This window comes from Nicotiana tomentosiformis, chromosome 10, assembly GCF_000390325.3.
Source record: "Nicotiana tomentosiformis chromosome 10, ASM39032v3, whole genome shotgun sequence".
Lineage (NCBI taxonomy): Eukaryota > Viridiplantae > Streptophyta > Magnoliopsida > Solanales > Solanaceae > Nicotiana > Nicotiana tomentosiformis.
Genome location: NC_090821.1, coordinates 60,066,505 through 60,088,364, shown reverse-complemented (window position 1 = coordinate 60,088,364; position 21,860 = coordinate 60,066,505). Strand labels below are relative to the sequence as shown.

The following is a 21,860-nucleotide window of genomic DNA, read 5'->3' as shown; positions in this document are numbered from 1 at the left end:
GTCCAAAACGCTAACAAATAAATTGTACCTGAAGAAGCAGCTATACGCCCTACACATGGGTGAAGGTACAAATTTTTTGTCACGTTTAAATGTGTTTAACAAACTTATCACACAACTCGCCAATCTCGGAGTGAAAATCGAGGAAGAAGATAAAGCCATCTTGGTGTTAAACTCGTTGCCATCTTCGTACGATAATCTGGCAACAATCATCCTGCACGGTAAGAATACCATTGAGTTGAAAGATGTCATATCAGCTCTTTTACTCAATGAGAAGATGAGAAAGAAGCCTGAAAGTCAAGGACATGCTCTCATCACAGAAGGTAGATGCAGGAGTTATCAAAGGAGTTCGAGCAACTATGATAGATTTGGAGCTCGTGGGAAGTCTAAGAACCGATCCAAATCAAGAGCTAGAAATTGCTACAGTTGTGATCAACCAGGTCACTTCAAAAGAGATTGCCCAAATCCAAGGAAGGGCAAAGGTGAAACTAGTGGCAAGAAGAATGATGACAACACAACCGCCATGGTACAAAACAATGATAATGTTGTCCTCTGTATAAATGAGGAAAAGGAATGCATGCACTTATCAGGTCCAGAGTCGGAATGGGTGGTTGATACAACAACATCTTACCATGACACACCGGTAAGAGATCTTTTTTGTAGATATGTAGCAGGTGATTTCGGCCTTGTGAGAATAGGTAACACAAGTCACTCAAAGATTGCGGGGATTGGTGACATTTGTATCAAGACAAATGTCGAATGCACATTGGTTCTGAAAGATGTGCGACATGTACCTGATTTGCGGATGAACTTGATCTCGAGAATTGCTTTAGACCGAGATGGATACGAGAACTATTTTGCAAATCAAAAGTGGAGACTCACCAAGGGATCATTGGTGATTGCAAAGGGAGTTGCTCATGGCACGTTGTACAGGACAAATGCAGAAATATGCCAAGGTGAATTGAACGCGGCACAAGATGAGATTTCTGCAGATTTGTGGCACAAAAGAATGGGTCATATGAGTGAGAAGGGATTGCAGATTCTTGTCAGGAAATCACTCATTTCTTATACCAAAGGTACAACGATAAAACCTTGTGACTACTGTTTATTTGGTAAGCATCATAGAGTCCCATTTCAGACATCATCTGAAAGAAAATTGAATATACTTGATTTGGTATATTCTGATGTTTGTGGTCCAATAGAAATTGAATCGTTGGGTGGTAACAAATATTTTGTTACTTTTATTGATGATGCTTCACGAAAATTATGGGTTTATATTTTGAAAACCAAAGATCAGGTGTTTCAAGTTTTTCAGAAGTTTCATACTATGGTGGAAATGGAGATATGTCAAAAGCTAAAGCGTCTCCGAAGTGACAATGGATGTGAGTACACTTCAAGGGAATTTGAAGAGTACTGTTCGAGCTATGGGATCAGACATGAAAAGACAGTTCCTGGAACCCCACAACACAAAGGCGTAGCCGAAAGGATGAACCGCACAATTGTGGAAAAGGTGAGAAGCATGCTCAGAATGGCTAAAATGCCTAAGTCATTCTGGAGTGAAGCAGTTCAGACAACTTGTTACCTTATCAATAGGAGTCCATCAGTTCCATTGGCCTTTGACATCCCAGAGAGAGCTTGGACCAACAAGGAGGTGTCCTACTCGCATCTGAAGGTGTTCGGTTGCAGGGCTTTTGCACATGTACCAAAGGAGCAGAGAACAAAGCTGGATGATAAATCTGTTCCATGCATATTCATCGGATATAGAGATGAAGAGTTTGGATACAGATTGTGGGATCCTGTAAAGAAGAAGGTCATCAGAAGCAGAGATGTAGTCTTCCGAGAAAGTGAAGTTGGAACTGATGATGATATGCCAGAGAAGGCCAAGAATGGTATAATTCCTAACCTTATTACTATTCCTTCTACTTCTAACAATCCCACAAGTGCAGAAAGTAGGACCGACGAGGTTGCCGAGCAGAGGGAGCAACCTGGTGAGGTTATTGAGCATGGGGAGCAACTTGATGATGATGTCGAACAAGTGGAGTACCCCACTCAGGAAGAAGAACAACCTCAACCTCTGAGAAGATCAGAGAGGCCAAGGGTAGAGTCATGTAAGTACCCTTCCACAGAGTATGTCCTCATCAGTGACGAAGGGGAGCCAGAAAGTCTTAAAGAGGTGTTGTCTCATCCAGAAAAGAACCAGTGGATGAAAGTCATGCAAGAGGAGATGGAATCTTTGCAGAAAAATGGCACGTAAAAGCTGGTTGAACTTCCAATGGGTAAAATACCACTCAAATGTAAGTGGGTCTTTAAACTCAAGAAAGATGGAAATGGCAAGTTGGTCAGATACAAAACTCGATTGGTGGTTAAAGGCTTCGAACAGAAAAAATATATTGATTTTGACGAAATTTTCTCACCTGTTGTCAAAATGACTTCTATTCGAGCAATCTTGAGCTTAGAAGCTAGTCTAGATCTTAAAGTGGAGCAGTTGGATGTGAAAACTGCATTTCTTCATGGAGATTTGGAAGAGGAGATTTATATGGAGCAACCAGAAGGATTTGAAGTAGCTGAAAGGAAACACATGGTGTGCAAACTGAATAAGAGTCTTTATGGGTTGAAGCAGGCACCAAGGCAGTGGTACAAGAAGTTTGACTCGTTCATGAAAAGTCAAACTTACACAAAGACATATTCTGATTCATGTGTATACTTCAAAAGATTTTCTGAAAATAACTTTATTATATTGTTGTTGTATGTGGATGACATGTTAATTGTAGGACAAGACAAGGGGATGATCGCAAAATTGAAGGGAGATTTGTCCAAGTCATTTGATATGAAGGACTTGGGCCCAACACAACAAATTCTGGGTATGAAGATAGTTCGAGAGCAAACAAGCAGAAAGTTGTGACTGTCTCAGGAGAAGTACATTGAACGTGTACTGGAACACTTCAACATGAAGAATGCTAAGCCAGTCAGCACACCTCTTTCTAGTCATCTAAAGTTGAGCAAGAAGATGTGTCCTACAAGTGTGGAGGAGAAAAGGAACATGGCTAGAGTTCCTTATTCTTCAGCAGTCGGAAGCTTGATGTATGCAATGGTATGCACCAGACCTAATATTGCTCATGCAGTTGGTGTTGTTAGCAGATTCCTTGAAAATCCTGGAAAGGAACATTGGGAAACAGTCAAGTGGATACTCAGGTACCTGAGAGGTACCACGGGAGATTGTTTGTGCTTTGGAGGATCTGATCCAATCTTGAAGAGCTATACAGATGCTGATATGCCAGGTGCCATTGATATAGAAAATCGACTACTAGATATTTGTTTACATTTTCAGGGGGAGCTATATCATGGCAGTCAAGGTTGCAGAAGTGTGTCGCACTCTCTACAACTGAAGCGGATTATATTGCCGCCACTGAAGTTGGCAGGGAGATGATATGGTTGAAACTGTTCCTTCAAGAGCTTGACTTGCATCAGAAGGAGTATGTCGTCTATTGTGACAGTCAAAGTGCAATAGACCTTAGCAATAACTCCATGTACCATGCAAGGACCAAACACATCGACTTGAGATATCACTAGATTCGAGAAATGGTAGAGAATGTATCTCTAAAAGTCTTGAAGATTTCAACAAGCGAGAATCCCGCAGATATGCTGACCAAAGTGGTACCAAGAGACAACTTTGAATTGTACAAAGAACTTATCGGCATGAACTCTATATGAAAAACTGGAGTTACCTCCTTCAGGTGCATGGGACTGGAGGGGGAGATTTGATGGGTCCATCCCATGTGTAAGGAAGACATCTTCCTTTTGGCTTTGAATTGTCAAGCCAACTAAAGGAATAGTAAGGAAGATTTTATGGCAAATATTTCTTTGGTTTCACATTGAATATTTGACTCTTGCCAAACTCATGATATCATTGATGACATCAATGAAGCAATCCTAAACACTATAAATAGGTGTCTTGCTCTCATTGTAATACACACCAAAAAAAAGAGAAAGAAAGAGTGAGGTTTCACAGACAAGGTATAAGAAAATAGTCCGTGAGAAAAATAGAGAGTGAGTGATATTATAGTAAGGTGAGAATATCAAAAGAGGGTTATTTCTTTTGAGTGTTGTAGTGTCCTTTGGAGTATTTTACTCGGACCTACAAAGTGTAAAATTCCTTGCTATAGTGATATCAATTGCTCGTCTCGGGGCCGTGATTTTTTCCGAGTTTTCCACGTAAAAATTCCGGTGTCGTTGTCACTCTTTTATTCTTGTTAATTACTGTATCTTAGTGCTATGTTATTATTCCCCTTTTATTATTGTGAATATTATTTCTGTAGGGGGTTTATTCCCAATAAATTAGCTCTAGGGAGTCAAAAATTGATAAAGAGTTTAAGTTATACACAACAATGTAATGAATTCTATTTACTTTGGGATGCGGCCCTTCCCTTAACCCTACGTGAATACGGAATGCTTTGTGCACCGGACTGTCGGATAGCGCACAACACTATTTGACAGTAGTGACATGCCATAATTGTAGTTTTTGAAATTAGTAAGGCTTTTAATTACAATAAGATCAAGATGCTTTGGTGTTTAATAAAGCAGAGTTGCTTCTAAATTCCAATGCAAGTAGCTACATTTTGTTTTACTTTGGGCCTCAGGAGATTTAGCAATGAATGGGTGAAAGTTAATGAGATATCTTTGTACTCAAACTGTTGTCAATCAGCTTACCAAACAAATTGTTTGTCTGTTCTTATAGGTTTTGCTCAAAATGATTTTCCTAATATAAACAATTAAAGAGATTGTTACCACAATTATCAAGAGAGACTTCTTTCTTTATTCCAGTTATTAACCAACCATACTTTTCCAATCTCTAGGTGCAATAAATATTTTCTTCGTTTTTTTTCATTGTGCAAAGTTTATTAATACAATCTTAATTATCACCTTAATATATTTATGGATGGTCGAAATAATTGGATTCAATAAGGACTTTGATACGCACCAGAAATTCTGGAATTGGAAAAAAAAGGAACACCTAAATAGTAACGAGAAGAACTACTCTTGAATAGTGATTTCAAGAGCTCAATGAAGCTCAGTCGAATAGAGAAGAGAATGTTATTAATCTTCACAACAATAGCTAAGTACAAAAGGAAGGTTTTGTGAGTTATATTGGTGAATCCACGTGATGTGCAGTTAGTTAGTTAAAACTGTTGAGATTTTATTTTTAAGATGAAATAGTCTTAAAATGAGGGTGAATGGGAAATGGAGGGAAAATAAAATTTTTGAGTAAAATTTTAAGTTTCTCCCTCTTGACAATGAGACATTGTCCCATATTGGAAGAAGAAAAGATTTTTGGTGGGTATATATATAATTGCTCTTCTTGTAGCTCTTAAAGAGTTAAGAAGAAAGCAAGCATCGCGCCGTCGTCGTCGTCGCTCGCTCGGCTTCGGCTTCGGCTTCGGCTACGGCTTCGGCTTCGGCTTCGGATGCGGATTCGGATTCGGATCAAATGATTGATTGATTGATTTTTTGGACCAAATTTATTTGTTAATAGTTGGCTTCGGCTTCGGCTTCGGATTCGGATCAAATAATCTGTATAATGTATACAGTAGCATGGAGACGTCAAAAGAATTGTGGAATGCGCTTGAAAAAAAATATAAAACTGAAGATGCCGGGATGAAGAAATTCGTTGCCACAAAATTTTTGGACTACAAAATGGTAGATAGCAAGTCTGTTATTACCCAAGTCCAGGAATTACAAGTAATTATTCATGATCTACTTGCTGAAGGTCTTGTCATCAATGAAGCATTCCAAGTAGCAGCAATGATTGAGAAGTTGCCTCCGTTGTGGAAGGACTTCAAAAATTATTTGAAACACAAACGAAAGAAAATGTCCCTTGAAGATCTCATTGTTCGATTGAGAATCGAAGAGGACAATAAAGCTGCTGAAAGGAGAGGCCGTAGAAATTCAACAATAATGGGAGCAAATATTGTTGAAGATAACAAAAAGAGGAAGAAGGCTTCTGGTCCGAAATACAACCCAAGCAAGAAGCGGTTCAGTGGAAACTACTACAACTGTGGGAAAATTGGACGCAAATCTACGGAGTGTCGTGCTCCAAAGAAAGACAAGAAAAGGGGTCAAGCAAACATGGTAGTAAACCATGATGATGTTGATAACTTGTGTGCCATGCTTTTTGAATATAACTTGGTGGGAAATCCTAAACTGTGGTGGTTTGATTCAGGAGCTACTCGCCATGTTTGTGCAGTTAGAGAAGCTTTTACTACTTATGCTCCTGCTGGACCCGGAGAGACAGTTTATATGGGAAATGCTTCAACAGCAAAAGTTGAAGGATATTGGAAGATATTTCTGAAAATGACTTCTGGCAAGGTCATGACTTTGAACAATGTCCTTCATGTTCCCGAAATGAGAAAGAATTTAGCCTCTACTGGACTTCTTGTTAAGCACGATTTTAAGTATGTTTTTGTGTCCAACAAGGTTGTTATTAGTAAGAATAAAATATTTGTAGGAAAAGGTTACCTCACCGAGGGCCTTTTCAATTTGAATGTAATGGTTGTGGAAAACAATAATAATATTTCAGCTTCTTCTTACTTACTTGAGTCAAATGATTTATGGCATGTACGTTTGGGTCATGTCAATTATAAAACCTTGCGGAAAATGATTAACTTGGAAGTACTGCCCAAGTTTGAATGCAAAAATTAAAATGTCAAACATGTGTGGAATCTAAGTATGTTAAACATCCTTATAAGTCAGTTGAAAGGAATTCAAATCCTTTAGACTTAATTCACACAGATATTTGTGACATGAAGTCAATACCATCTCGCGGTGGAAAGAAGTATTTCATAACTTTTATTGACGATGGTACTCGATATTGCTATGTTTACTTACTGAATAGTAAAGATGAAGCAATAGACGCATTCAGGCAATACAAAAATGAAGTTGAAATGCAACTTAATAAAAAAGTAAAAAATGATAAGATGTGATAGGGGTGGTGAATATGAATCTCCTTTTGAAGAAATATGTTTAGAATATGGAATTATTCATCAAACAACAGCCCCTTACACGCCCCAATCTAATGGGATTGCGGAAAGAAAGAATCGCACATTAAAGTAGATGATGAATGCATTGTTGATAAGTTCTGGTTTGCCACAGAACTTGTGGGGGAAGCCATTCTTACGGCTAATCGAATATTAAATCGAGTGCCCCATAGCAAAACACAATCTATTCCATATGAAAAATGGAAAGGAAGGAAGCCCAACTTGAATTATTTTAAAGTGTAGGGGTGTTTGGCAAAAGTGCAAGTTCCTAAACCCAAAAGGGTAAAGATAGGACCGAAAACCATTGATTGTGTTTTCATAGGATATGCGACAAATAGTAAAGCATATCGATTTCTGGTTCATAAATCAGAAAATCCCGACATTCATAATAATACAGTTATAGAATCAGATAATGCTGAGTTCTTTGAAAATATATATCCGTATAAAAAGGAATGTGAGTCGTTTGGTGAAGGATCTAAACGACCTCGAGAAGAAACAAAAGAAAGTATATGTAATCAGGAGGATCCAAGACGTAGTAAACGTCAAAGAACGTCTACTTCATTTGGACCAGATTTTATGACTTTCTTATTGGAAAATGAGTCTCAAACATTTAAAGAAGCTATAACTTCTTCGGAATCATTGTTTTGGAAAGAGGCAGTCAATAATGAAATAGAATCCATATTAAACAACCATACATGGGAATTGGTTGATCTTCCTCCTGGAAATAAACCTTTGGGTTCTAAATGGATTTTTAAGAGAAAAATCAAAGATGATGGCACTATTGATAAATTCAAGGCAAGACTCGTAGTCAAAGGGTATAGACAACGAGAAGGTCTAGACTACTTTGATACATACTCTCCAGTTACAAGAATTACGTCCATACGGATGTTAGTAGCATTAGCTGCAGTGTATGGTCTTGAAATTCATCAAATGGATGTTAAGACGGCCTTCTTAAATGGAGAGTTGGAGGAAGAAATTTACATGGAACAACCTGAAGGGTTTGTGGTTCCAGGTAAAGAAAAGAAGGTATGTAGACTTGTTAAGTCTCTTTACGGACTAAAACAAGCACCCAAACAATGGCATGCGAAATTTGACCAAACAATGTTGTCAAATGGTTTTAAGATAAATGAATGTGATAAATGTGTGTACATTAAAAATGTTCCAAATCACATAGTCATTGTTTGCCTATATGTGGATGATATGCTGATAATGAGTAATGACATTGCCAACATAAATGCTACTAAGCGTATGCTCAATAGCAAGTTTGATATGAAAGACTTGGGAGTTGCTGATTTAATTCTGGGAATTAAGATCCATAAGACTCCTCAAGGTCTGGCATTGTCACAATCTCATTATATTAAGACAGTACTTGAAAAATTCAAGCACTTGGGCTTTAAAGTTGCAAAGACTCCGATTGACGTGAATCTTGCATTAGCAAAGAATAAAGGCCAAAGCATATCACAATTGGATTATGCTCGTGTGTTGGGATGCTTAATGTATATCATGAATTGTACACGACCAGATATAGCTTGTGCTATAAGTAAACTGAGTCGATATACGAGCAATCCAGGCCAATCTCATTGGATGGCAATGAAACGAGTTTTGGGATATTTAGAACATACCCAGAACTTTGACTTGCACTACAGTAAATTCCCTGCGGTGATTAAGGGATACTGTGATGCAAATTGGATCACCGGTTCAACTGATTCTAAGTCCACGAGTGGATATGTATTCACTATTGGTGGAGGAGCGATATCTTGGAAGTCATCCAAACAAACATGTATTGCCCGCTCTACAATGGAGGCTGAATTCATAGCCTTAGATAAAGCCGGTGAAGAAGCTGAATGGCTCCGAAATTTCTTGGAAGACATTCCATTTTGGCCCAAACTGTTGGCACCAATATGCATACATTGTGATAGTCAAGCGGCAATTGGAAGGGCTGGGAGCGTTATGTATAAAGGTAAATCTCGTCATATACGACGAAGACATAAAACCGTTAGGTAATTACTCTCTAGAGGAATTATCACGATTGACTATGTAAAGTCAAGTGATAATATGTCGGATCCACTTACAAAAGGCCTAACTAGAGAGGTAGTTGAGAAATCATCAAGGGGAATGGGGCTATGGCCGAGAACAAGTCATTGTGGCGGTAACTCTACCTAGAAGACTGGAGATCCCAAGATCTAGGTTCAAGGAGATCAAACAAAGTCATTAATGACGGTTCAACATTGTCAAATAAAATTTTAGTCCGTTCTTGTGATGAGACAATGTTCAGTACCAAGGATAAAGCATTAAGGCTTTTTAATAATTTCTAAATTTGATACGGGGTATATCAAATAGTGTATCTACAGGATGACACGTTTAGGAATCACCTATGTAAGTGTGAAGTGTTAGCCGCTTCAAGGAGAACTTTGTAAGGCCAGTTCTCTACGCACTTATGAAACCAGGCGGTGTTCATGGCTGAAACGAACACAACAATGAGAACCAAAGACGGTTAAGGGTTGATTGTGTGACTTATGGTTGTCTAGGTATACACCAAAGATCGACGGTTCAAAGATATCAAATCTACCGATTGACCGAGTATATCCGACATAAGTTTACTACGGAAAGTTCAAAGGGAAACCTACTTATCCAGATGCGATTAATCCTTACTTGTAAATCACACAGTTTTTCCATGCATACTTCCGTGATATAGCCATTCCCCATTCATGTGGGGGATTGTTGAGGTTTTATTTTTAAGATGAAATAGTCTTAAAATGAGGGTGAATGGGAAATGGAGGGAAAATGAAATTTTTGAGTAAAATTTTAAGTTTCCCCTCTTGACAATGAGACATTGTCCCATATTGGAATAAGTAAAGATTTTTGGTGGGTATATATATAATTGCTCTTCTTGTAGCTCTTAAAGAGTTAAGAAGAAAGCAAGCCTCGCGCTGTCGTCATCGTCGCTCGCTCGGCTCGGCTCGGCTTCGGCTTCGGCTTCGGCTACGGCTCGCTCGCTCGGCTTCGGCTTCGGCTTCGGATTCGGATTCGGATTTGGTCAAATGATCGATTGATTGATTAATTTTTTGGACCAAATTTATTTGTTAATAGTAAATATTAACGTAAGATTATCCGCATTTGTAACGGATATTTTCCAATCCGCGTATTGACCATTTGGAAGCCGCCTAATGCTCTTCCCACCATGAATGTGCTTGCTCCACAAACAAGCTAATGCTTGCTCCACCATAGAGGGTGGACGATTGGTCTTCTTCAACACTGGCTGCTATATATATGTGCAGCAGCTGTTGAAGAAAGACACACAACACACAATACATAACACTGAAATCGCTCAACAGATTTGGCTATACATTGCACTCCTTCCTCTCAGCATTTCCATACGATTTTCTGATTTTCTACTCTTTCGTTCTGCATTGTTTTTAACTTCAAACAAAGCAACTGTAAGTGTGATTTGCTACCGAACTTTGTGTTCGCTGAAACACTGGGGTTTGAAGTACCACTACACCAGTGTGTTATTCGTTTTATCCTTGGAGGAAATAATCCATAACCTTGGGTACTAGGAGGGGATTAAATTCCTTAAGGAAACACTGTGTATTCAGTGGGCTCGAATTTATTACTGTTTCATTACGATAACTTTTATTTTGCAGAATTATTATTTATAAATACAGTAATATTGGCGGGACTAATAAAAACTAACTACTAGGCGTCACTGACACACACGTGCCTCTTCTGACTACCTTCACTAACAATTTTAACTACTAACTCGACTACTCTTTATCATTTAATTATGGATTTAACTATGATTACTCCCTAACTGTGGTTATTACATACATATACGTATCAGACTTCGTCCAAAGCTATTTGATTCACACAACCTGTACTAGCAGTTAGAATTCTTTTTGATGTGAAAAGAATGGAAATTAATGTAATGAGTAACATAAAAGGGAAGTCGGCTTAGCAACATCTTCATGATTAAGGTGCGAAAAGAGTTTTTCCAATAGACCAAAGTCAGTTGGTAAGAGTACTAACGTGTGATGTGACGTGAATACTTTGAATGAAAAAGGAAAATTCCCCTCTACTATTCGCATAGGGACACTTTTGCTCTCGGTTAATAGTTGAGCATTTTTTTGGCCATGCCGTTACGAAATTGGCACATATTCTCCCTTTGATTTGTGATTTACTTTTACTCTTTTTCACTAACGGAGCCATTTTAAAAATAAAAAATAAATATGAAAAAGGTCCAAAAATGTATCTCAAGTTTGCAAAATATTTACTTTTGCCCTCAATATAATAATTTAATTAATATTTCTCCTTTTCACTCTTTCTATAAATAGTTCTTTTCCTATTTTGCCAAGTATTCTAATTCTTTATTTGGTAGCCAAAGCCACTAATGACGAGAATCTGTTCTACTTTTCGGGATTAAATTTAAGATGAATTTATCTCGCATTTGGTTGGAATAATATTGCAATATAACTAATTTCAGAATCGTAGTGTTATTTTTATCTCTATGGGAAGGTGGGATAATTAATCCCGAGATAATTAATCATGAGATAATTTATTTCCGAACCAAACAACCCCTTATCTTTGATGCATGAGGTTAGACTTAGGCTTATTCCTTCAAGTCATTATATTTCAATTAAGAAAATATTCAACCTTACACTCTAGGTTATAATTAGGTGATTCTTAAGGAAAATAGTAATGTATCTATATCTATAGATACATTAAGAATCCGGTTACAAAGTAAAAGAGCTGCATCCAATAAGAATTCGATTACCCTTTTAATTACGTCATGATTACCTTTTCCCCAAGACATCCAAAATCATTCACGCGGGACCCACTCTTGGCTATTGTGACAGCCTTTAATAGACTTAATCATTTGTCTTTTCTCTTTCTAAATTCTAACTTCTCAAAACATGGGATTCCCTAGCCAGTAACAATCATAATATTAGGTTTAATTAAGAAAATGAAACAGAATAGTCTTGAAAGGATCTATGCTTAATATTTGGATTAAATTTTGATTCAAAAAAATTAACATGAAAATTGATAAGATGGAGGGAGTACTTTAATGATGTATTGTATCCTTATCAAATATATAAATTAGATATCTTACTAAAATATACAACAACAACAACAACAACCCAGTATAATCTTACTAGTGGGGTCTGGGGAGAGTAGTTTATACGCAGACTTTACCCCTACCCTGGGTAGAGAGGCTGTTTCCGATAAACCCTCGGCTTCCTCCCTCCAAGAACTCCTCACCTTGCTCTTGGGGTGACTCGAACTCACAACCTATTTGTTGGAAGTGGAGGGTGCTCACTACTAGAGATGTTACTAAAATATACACTTAATGAAATTAAAATACGTACTTAAAGAAATTTGACTCTACAAAAATATTATATTTATTTATGTGATTATAAATAATCATATTAAGATTAAATTGAGGAGTTTAAAATTAGTTCTCTTGTAAAGAAAAATATCCATCTATTTTGTACAAAGTATAAAAAAGAGTATCACATAAGACGGAACGTGGATAAACTTTTTTAATTCTTTTGTATGCTTAATTTGGATTGAACTTTGCCTCAACACAATTAACATGAAAATTTATAAGATGGAGGGAGTACTTTGATGTTGTCTTGTATTCTTATCAAACATATAAATGAGATATCTTACTAAGATATACACTTAAAGAAACTAAAATATGTAAGTAAAGAAATTTGTGTAAAAACATATTATATATATTTGCATGGCTATAAATAATCATATTAAGACTAAATTGAGAAGTTTAAAATTAGTTTCTTCCTAAAAAATGTCATTTTGTTTGATACAAAATAAATAAAAAAGAGTATCGCATAAAAGAGTACGTGGTAAACCTTTTAAATTCTTTGGTACTCAATTTTGAATAAATGTCTACAAACATTAGTATAGAATTCTTCATTGTTTTATTTTACATAATATCTTTAATTACGAGAAACTTTATTAGTCTTATACTATAATACAGGTGTAGCAATATGATATTGTTGAAATTTCTTAATAGTTATTTTAAAAATAAAAGGTGGTCCCGAAAGACAAAGATAAGTTACTAAGTCAATTTGTTTTTGCACTTCTAACTAATTTATTTACTTATGATCATGTATATATATCGCGTTAATTCAAGAGTCTTAAAAGATGGCATTATTTAGCTGTAAACGTTCGACGAAAAGAGCATAAAAACCATATTTTAAAATACATTATAATAAAGTTTATTTATGAAATGAAAACATTGTTGCAATGTGCAAAGAATTATCCAATACCATTTACCTAATAAAATTACTCGAGAAAATTTTATATATCAACTTTATTTGTTTGGGCTGTGTCGCCTCATTATATGAAAAGTATTATTCTGGTGTGTACAATAAATTTATAAGAGGTAGTTGTTGCCTGTCTTTCTCATATAAGATTATCTAAGCAACTTACTTTTTGCGACAATACATGATCAATATTAGGGGTGCCAATGGATATTTAAAACCAACTAAATCGGCTGAACCGTATCGCTTCGAACTAATTTTTAGGTTTCTTTTAATAAAATCATAGGTTTTTATATAAATCTATAACTGTATTGATAATATTGATAATTAGGGTATGTTTTTTATTTTATGAAAATAAACCGAAAAAATACCGAACCGTACCAAATAAATTTACATGGGAAAATATATTTATATATTAAGTTTAAAAATAATAAAGCATTAAATTTTTCCTTGGGTCTTGAAATTATGAAAACGGTTACAAGGCAACAAGTAATTAAACTCAAAATCTTAATTCTGAAACCTATTATACTAATCATATTGAAACTAAACTATTTCCAGCATATTACTATCAAGACACAAGATATTCTAGAGATTATGAGTAGCAAACTACAATGTATTGAATATATTTCCTTTCGTATAATTTAAATTTATATTTTTGAATATTTGATCTTCTATAGACTTTGTTCTTAAGTCCAGGCTTGCTTAATATCTTTCCACTCTTGTTATATTTTCTTTGTCTTTGCGCAATTTCTATTGAGCTTGATGGATCTATACTATGGTCATCTTTCATAGTTTCTTAATTCATACCGTTAAACAGTAAAAATGTCTGGAGAGTTTTGGTAAGTCCTATAAAAATACGTATGTTATTGCATTCTGCTTCTACTAGTAACTTTTAAATGACATTTAAAAAAATAACAAAAATTAACCGAACTGTACCGATACCAAAGAGAAACCGACATGATTGTTATAGTTTCTAAAAGTCTAATTTTGGTTATGCATGATAGAATAACCGAAAAATTGGTATGATACAAATTTTATAAAGTAACCAGCCGAACTGAACCACTGACACCCCTAATCAATATATCATTTATAGTGTGCATGAAATTTGTTTCATTGGTAGAATCAGTTGCCAAATTAAAAGTTAACATTTAATATTTTGCTTACTATAAAATTAGAAAACTAAAAACATTTGACAGTTCAACAGGATAAGCATGTTAAGGCTCAGTTGGATTTGAAAAACTTATTGGTGTATAAATATATTCTAAACAAAATCTATCTAGGAAAAACGATTGTACATCTCAATAAAAGTAAAATAGAAGTCAAACGTATCGGGTAATAGTGATTTTATATGGTATTTGTGAACATATTTAAGGTAGTTTATGATATTTTACAATGATGAGTTGTTGTGACGTTTATTTTTTACTATTGCTAAGGGTTTCTTTCTTTTTTTTTCTTAATTGCAAAATGGGTTCGTTACATTTATTGTTGTTTTGATAAATTGATTATTGGGGTTTGTTCTTGATGATATTTGGAGGTTATGTTTCAAATTTGAAGTAGATTTAGGCATTAAATCGTATATTGTATTGTTAAAATTCGAAGAATAAATTTCTGTTTCTGGGCAATTTGCACTTCAGGCCTACTTGGCCTTAAGTGCATGAAAACGTTGGTTGCACTTCAGACCTTTTGGCCTTAAGTGCATCTGAAGTGTAATTTTTCACTTAAGACTTATTAGGTTTAAGTGTAGGAAAACATTTGTTGCACTTAGACCTTTTGACTTTAAGTGCATCTGAAGTGCAATTTTTCACTTCACACTTATTGGCCTTAAGTGCATGAAACCATTGATTGCACTTCAGACCTATTTGACCTTAAGTGTATCTAAAGTGTAATTTTTCACTTCAAACTTATTCGCTTTAAGTGTAGGAAAACGTTTGTTGCACTTCAGACCTTTTGGCCTTAAGTGCATATGAAGTACAATTTTTCACTTCAGACTTATTAGTATTAAGTGCATGAAACAATTAGTTGCACTTCAAACCTATTTGGTCTTAAGTGCATCTGAAGTGTAATTTTTTCACTTCAGACTAGTTTTTATTTTAGACCCGATAAGTCTGAAGTTGATTGTAAAGTGGGTAGGCTTGCATATTTTTTGCAAACTGGGTATAAGTTTAATTGTGATTCCAAAATCGGGTATAGATGCAAAACCCCATTCAAATACTCTTGCAGGCTTTAATTTTTTGAATTGGGCCCGGGCTTTGCACGGGCTAAATATAACTAGTTTAGGTAATCTTACAAAAATGTCCCAAAAAAGCCCCAACTTACCAACCTCTAGCCATTAATCATAGACTTACCAAAGATTAAAACCATAAAAATATTAAAACCAAAGAAATAAGTCATTAAAGTGTGATTAGCATCATTAGATGCAAGACGGAAAGGAAATTTCATGGATGAGGTAGCAAATAAGGTGATAAAATACCAATATATATATATATATATATATACAAGATTCCAAAAATCTAAGCAAAAAAGGACTTTTTTCAATGAGTATGTTTGAGATTCATTGAAAACATATAGATAAGTCAATATACAAAAATTGAGGAAGATTAGAGGTGATTTGGTATCAAAATTCGTAGTTAAAATCGAGTTCAAAAAATTCTTCAGCGACACATGGATCAAACATGTATCACGCATGTATCTCACACACATGTATACATGGATATTCATGTGATACACATTTGATACAAATATGATACATTTGTGATACACAGTGTGATACACCTATCATTTTTTTTCATATCTTCTATTTCAAATTTTCAATTCAAACCACCTCAAAACTCCACCAAATCATCCCAAAAACTGAGATTAAATCTCCTTAAGATGTACCCAATCTATTCTAATAATACCCACTCAAAAGAAAGCAAAAAATTGACCTTTTTTTTGTTACAAATAGCTAATTGGCTAATATTTTGTGAATTGGCCAATTTTTATAATAAGCTACTTATAAATGGACATAGCCGATATTTTCCCACTAGTTTAAGTAGAAACGGAGATGTAAGCATGTTATTTCAGAAATGAGAAACACATATATTTTTGTATGAAGCAGTAAATTAAGCTAAAAAGTAGAAAATGCCTTCAATGTTAAGATCCTGCTACTTAATTCACCAAACTAACTACATTCTGTAAATGTAAGGGGAATCTTGGTGTAACTGGTAAAATTGTTGCCATGTGACCAGGAAAGGAGGTCACGGGTTCAAGTCGTGGAAACAACCTCTTGCAGAAATACAGAGTAAAACCGCGTACAATGGACCATTGTGGTCCGGCCCTTCCCCGGACCCGCGCATAGAAAGGAGCTTAGTGCACCGGACTGCCCGCTAATGAATCCGATCCCCTACTTTGCTGGGACCAACACTTTCCTAAGCTGAAAACTAACCTTATAGTTCATCCATTGTACTTGACAAGCATCTCAAATTTTCCGGAATAATCCGAAATTTAATCTGTCTGAGCAAAATTTAGCTCCCAGTTTGAAACTAGTAATTTTCATCCTGCCAAATAGGAAAGGCACAAAGGTTCTTGGCAAAAAAGATATCTTCATCAGAATTCAGAAGCAATATTGGTGTTTCAACAGTGGTTAGTTTTGTATAGAATGATTCCATATGGTCACAACAAAGAGCTAATATTCACATTGTAAGTGCAACACAGGGAACTAAATTTGACATCAAGTTCTAATCAAGGGCAAAATGGCAGCCCGGTGCACTAAGCTTCCGCTATGTGCGGGGTCCGGGGAAGGGCCGAACCACAAGAGTTTATTGTACACAGTCTTACCTTGCATTTCTACAAAATGTTGTTTCCACTGCAAGAGCTAATATTCACAATACAACAATAATTTCCAATCAGTAAAGAGTTGGAAAAAGACATTTTATTCCATTGAAAGAGAATCACCTAGTCAATTCGAGAGAACTGCACAAGTGAAACCATCGTTCACAAGCTTGATAATGGCATCTCGAAACCTATAATAATCCTCGATGGTATTGTAAACTTGATGGGAGATCCTAGCATAACCTGTTATCGGATTTACCTCCCCTTCCAATGGCGCCCTGTAATATATCGGAACCTCAACCTTGAACGAAACCCTCAAATGAGTCCTCAACTTCAAAGCATCCGAATCACTAGAAATCCCTAAACATGCAGGCATTCCAACCATGGCCATACTCGAACACATTTCTGATGGCGTCCCCAATTTCGTCCCCCACGCCTTCACCAACATCTCTGCCATTTCAACAACCTTATCATGGTTCCTTCTCCTAATTCCCTCAATCCCGCCTTCAAACCTGTTCACAAACTCCACTACCTCCGGAATCACCAATTGTGCACTATAATCCCTCGTCCCAATCCAAGTACTCTCGATTGGCAACCCGTTCCCATACTCATTCGATACCACAGGATGATGCAAATCCAATACCTTATCCGATTTCTTACAATACAAAAACGCCGCGGAAGGCGGAGAAAAAAACCATTTATGCAAATTACTAGTATAAAAATCAGCTCCAATATCACCTACATCAACTTCAACATTTCCAATAGCATGAGCACCATCAACAAAAATAATATCCACGCCTTCATTTCTACACATCTCAACAAGTTCCTTAACAGGTATAACAACACTAGGCATAGAAGTAATATGATCAATTACAGCTAACCTAATTTTCCCTCCATTAATTTTCCCCATTTTAAGAGCTTTATCAAATTCAGTAATAATTTCTTCATTCGACAATAACGGAAAAGGTAACTGGACCTCAATTACCTTGCCGCCGGCGCGTGCAACATACGCCTGAACGGATTTTTTAACTGAACCATAAGCGTAATGGAGCATAACGGCAGCGTCACCGGGTTGAAAATTGGAAGTAAAGAAAGACCAAGTGACGTGTTGGAGGACGATTGCGGCGGCTGTTGTGGCGTTATCGACGATGGAGATTTCGTCGACATCTTCGGCGTTGACTAAGGATTGGATTAAGGTACGGGATTTAAGCATGGAGGGTTTCAAAGTGTTGAAGTAGAAGTAATCGGGTTGTTTAAGGAATTGAAGTTGCCATTGTTGTTGGGCAGAGATTATTGATAACGGGCATGATCCGAAGCTGCCGTTGTTGATGCGGGCTACGGTTAGGTCGTGGTGTGAGAACTCTGCCTCAATTTCGGTTCCGGTTATGGGTTTAAGTTCGGGTTTTGAGGTGGTTGTTGGGCCATTTTCATGGCGGAGTTTAGGGGAAGAAGACATGGTTGGAAGTTGGAACTCAGAAATTTCAGCTAAAGCGACGACTTTCTTAGAGTTCAACCCAATAAATTAGTGTATTTGATTTGGTTGTGGGAGACACTAGTGCGACAGTGTTTTAGAAAATGCTTGTATGACATGGGAACAGGCAACCATTAATGGAAGAAGACAAAACTTGTAAGTATAAAGTAGGAGTAGTTTATCTTGAAACACTACGTAGCGGGGTAAACAAATTTAAGTTAGCATTAACTACAATATTCATTTTAAGCAGGATCAGAGTTAGAATCCTGAATACGGTTCAGTCGAATGTGTAATAACTTTTATTTAAATAGTATTCTCTCCAATTCACTTTAATTAATTTTTTTTACTGTTATCACACATATTAAGAATTCACTTTTAATATTAATTAACAATAAAATTAACTATGTTAAACTTAATTTGTTCATTAAAAATATAATAAATTCTCCTAAGTTCTTTACTCCAACGACAACTTTGAAAAAAAGAATTTAATTCCTTCTTAATAAAAAAAATCAAATATTGTGAACCACAAAAAAAGACCAAAAAATCAATTAAAGTGGACAAGAGAAAATATAATTAGCAATAACTACAATATCCGTTTTAAGCAGGGGCAGAACTAGAAGAATGAATTCTGAGTTCGGTCACACCCAATAATTTTTATTTAAATAAAATAATTATATTAAAAAGTTCATTAAATATGTATAAATATTAAATTTAGAACTAAGTTTGGAGTACTTGAAATTATGTTCTAAAATCCAGCACCTATAAAATTGAAAGGGATTTTTACACAAATAGCTTGCGGGATTTACTGTTTACTTTTTCTAACCGGTATACATAAATTATACATTGATGATATACAGTTATACACATTTTATACATGAATTTTACATATATTATATATCCAATGGCTCTTTTTAGTTTTAAAAAACTAGGTAGGCGGCTATTGGAGTTAATTCCTGACTCCACCTCTAATTTTAAGATATTTCGCTAAGGATGCCTCCTTAATCAAGAAATTGTCACATTCATTGTTCCTTTCTTTTATTTTTTTGTATCGTGCCTGATATTCGGTATTCATATTGGGCCCGACAAAATTCGAATATTTTATATACTTATTAATTAGAAGATTGGAGAACTAATTTAATTTGTAGCTATTGGGGTCAAATATTAAGTTTGTGGAGGGAAATATATTACTATTTGAGATATGGTACTAAATAAGTAGTTAGAGGCTAATTTGTTTTTAACTATACTTATATAGTTGACTTTGATTATTTTATTAAATAAATAGGAGTGAGCTACGCCCATTCTCTTATGGCTGCCACGTTTTTAGTGACCTAAAGAATAGAAAATTTGGGATTCCTGGGTCTTGAAACAAAGAGGCAAAATACTCAGAGAAGATTTGTATTGGGGAAATTAGCGGCGGCATCGTAAGAAACTAGGTGGTTAGCTTTTATAGTGCAGGTATAACGATTAATTAGTTCATTGTTGTGTAAATAAAAATTATTCTGCAAATTAGTTTTGGTAAAGAAGTGTAATGATGGCTCAATACCAAGCCATGATGTGATAGTATTAATTATTAGGGGATACAATGATGGGTAATTCTTTAGAAGTAAAAGTTAGAGAAATTAGCTGTGCATATGTGTGAATTTTCGCTACTGTTCAACTCTCCTTACTTTGTATTAATTTTTAATGGCCAAACATATATGCGTCCACTTAAATTTGGCACCAAAATTCATTAAAACACCTCAACTTAGTCATGTTACATTTAAACACTCCAATTACATTTCAACTGTTTCACTTAAATACAATTTTGACAACTCTAAGCAAAACTTAAGTGCGTGAACGATACTTGTCATTGACATGATAATTAACACCACTAACAAAAAGACAAGTCAGCAAAGAAAAAAAATAAAAATGAAAGAAGAACAATGTATTATTTCTATTTTTCGATTTCTTTCTCTTTTACCATTTTTTTTACTTAAGCCGTCGATCACATTATCAGAATTTTTTATGGCCTTATTGCAAAATTCCATCACTAATTGCCAAGCCCGTTTCTCACTTCTTCCCCAAAATGAAAAAAAAACCCAGATCTGAATTGAAATTCAAGAACAAAATTGCCCATAGAAACTCCAATAATCACATCAATCATCTATTGGTCAAAATCAACCAACCCAAATCTATGAAATTCAAGTACAAAATCAAGTGGGAATGAAAACAGAATAAGATAACCTACAAATTTAAAATTTAAAATTCGAAATTTAAAGCTTTGAACTCGAGTGTGGTGCTTTTAGGTTTCAGCTTTAATCTTTAACTGATATTATCAGCAATAATATGAAATTTTTAATTTTTCTTAAAGCTTCAAATTTCTGAAGAACCGGGTAACAAGAATTTCAAATTGATATTACCCGAATTCATCATCGAACAAAGCAACATAAATGAAGGGGCCAACAATCTTCTCTTTCTATGTATTTTATTTTGTAAAAAGTTTCAACAAATAGATTATGTCATTATCAAGCCACCAAAATTCCTAATAAATTTAAAAGGTTTTCGGCCTATTTTGCTTCAAGACAGTGGAGGAGGAATGGGAAGAGTGGTGGAGGAGAGAGAGGGATGAGAATGGTGAATGAGTTGTATGTGGTGATGAACTTTTGGGGGGAAAAGGATATAAAAAGAAAAGGAAAATATTATATCAGATCCAGTCACGCGCCCAAGAGCCGTGAATACAATCTTTTTGCCACGACAATATTTTGTGTTTAAATGGCACAGTTGAAATATAATTGAAGTGTTTAAATAAAACATGACTAAGTTGAGATGTCCAAATGGATTTTGGTGTCAAGTTTAAGGAGCCAATATGTATTTGGCCATTTTTAATTGTTTTACAAACCTTAGGATTTTTGGCCATAATAGGTGTCAATCGTTCTGTAATGAATAGTAGGATTAGAGATAGGAATTTGAATTTTTAATGAGAACTCCATATCAAAATTTGCATCAGATTTTTAACTCAATTATTTAATGAAAACTTATTTGAATTTTTGGACTTGTTCCTTTCAGCTACTGCTCGTTATTTTTCTAACGTATGAAGATGCTTTATTTTACTTTATATACTTGGAGTACAAGTATTAATTTATATAAATTTTAATTGAATAATTAAGTTAGATAGCGATCACTACTAGAAAACTGCCTAAAACCGTCCAAAAATATCGACCGAAATCGGTCGGAAAAACAAGAAAAATCGACCAATTTTCGACCGACTTTAATCCGTTAAAATTAAGTTGG

At 35.4% G+C, this 21,860-nt stretch overlaps 1 protein-coding gene across 1 annotated transcript; it reads right to left on the bottom strand.

Moving 5' to 3' along the window:
• Positions 1-16,410: 16,410 nt before the first annotated feature.
• Positions 16,411-18,727, bottom strand: LOC104120808 (probable L-cysteine desulfhydrase, chloroplastic). Its single transcript, XM_009632650.4, has one exon. It carries the CDS (start codon positions 18,573-18,575, stop codon positions 17,247-17,249), a length of 1,329 nt encoding a protein of 442 aa, XP_009630945.1. The 5' UTR covers positions 18,576-18,727; the 3' UTR covers positions 16,411-17,246.
• Positions 18,728-21,860: the final 3,133 nt, after the last annotated feature.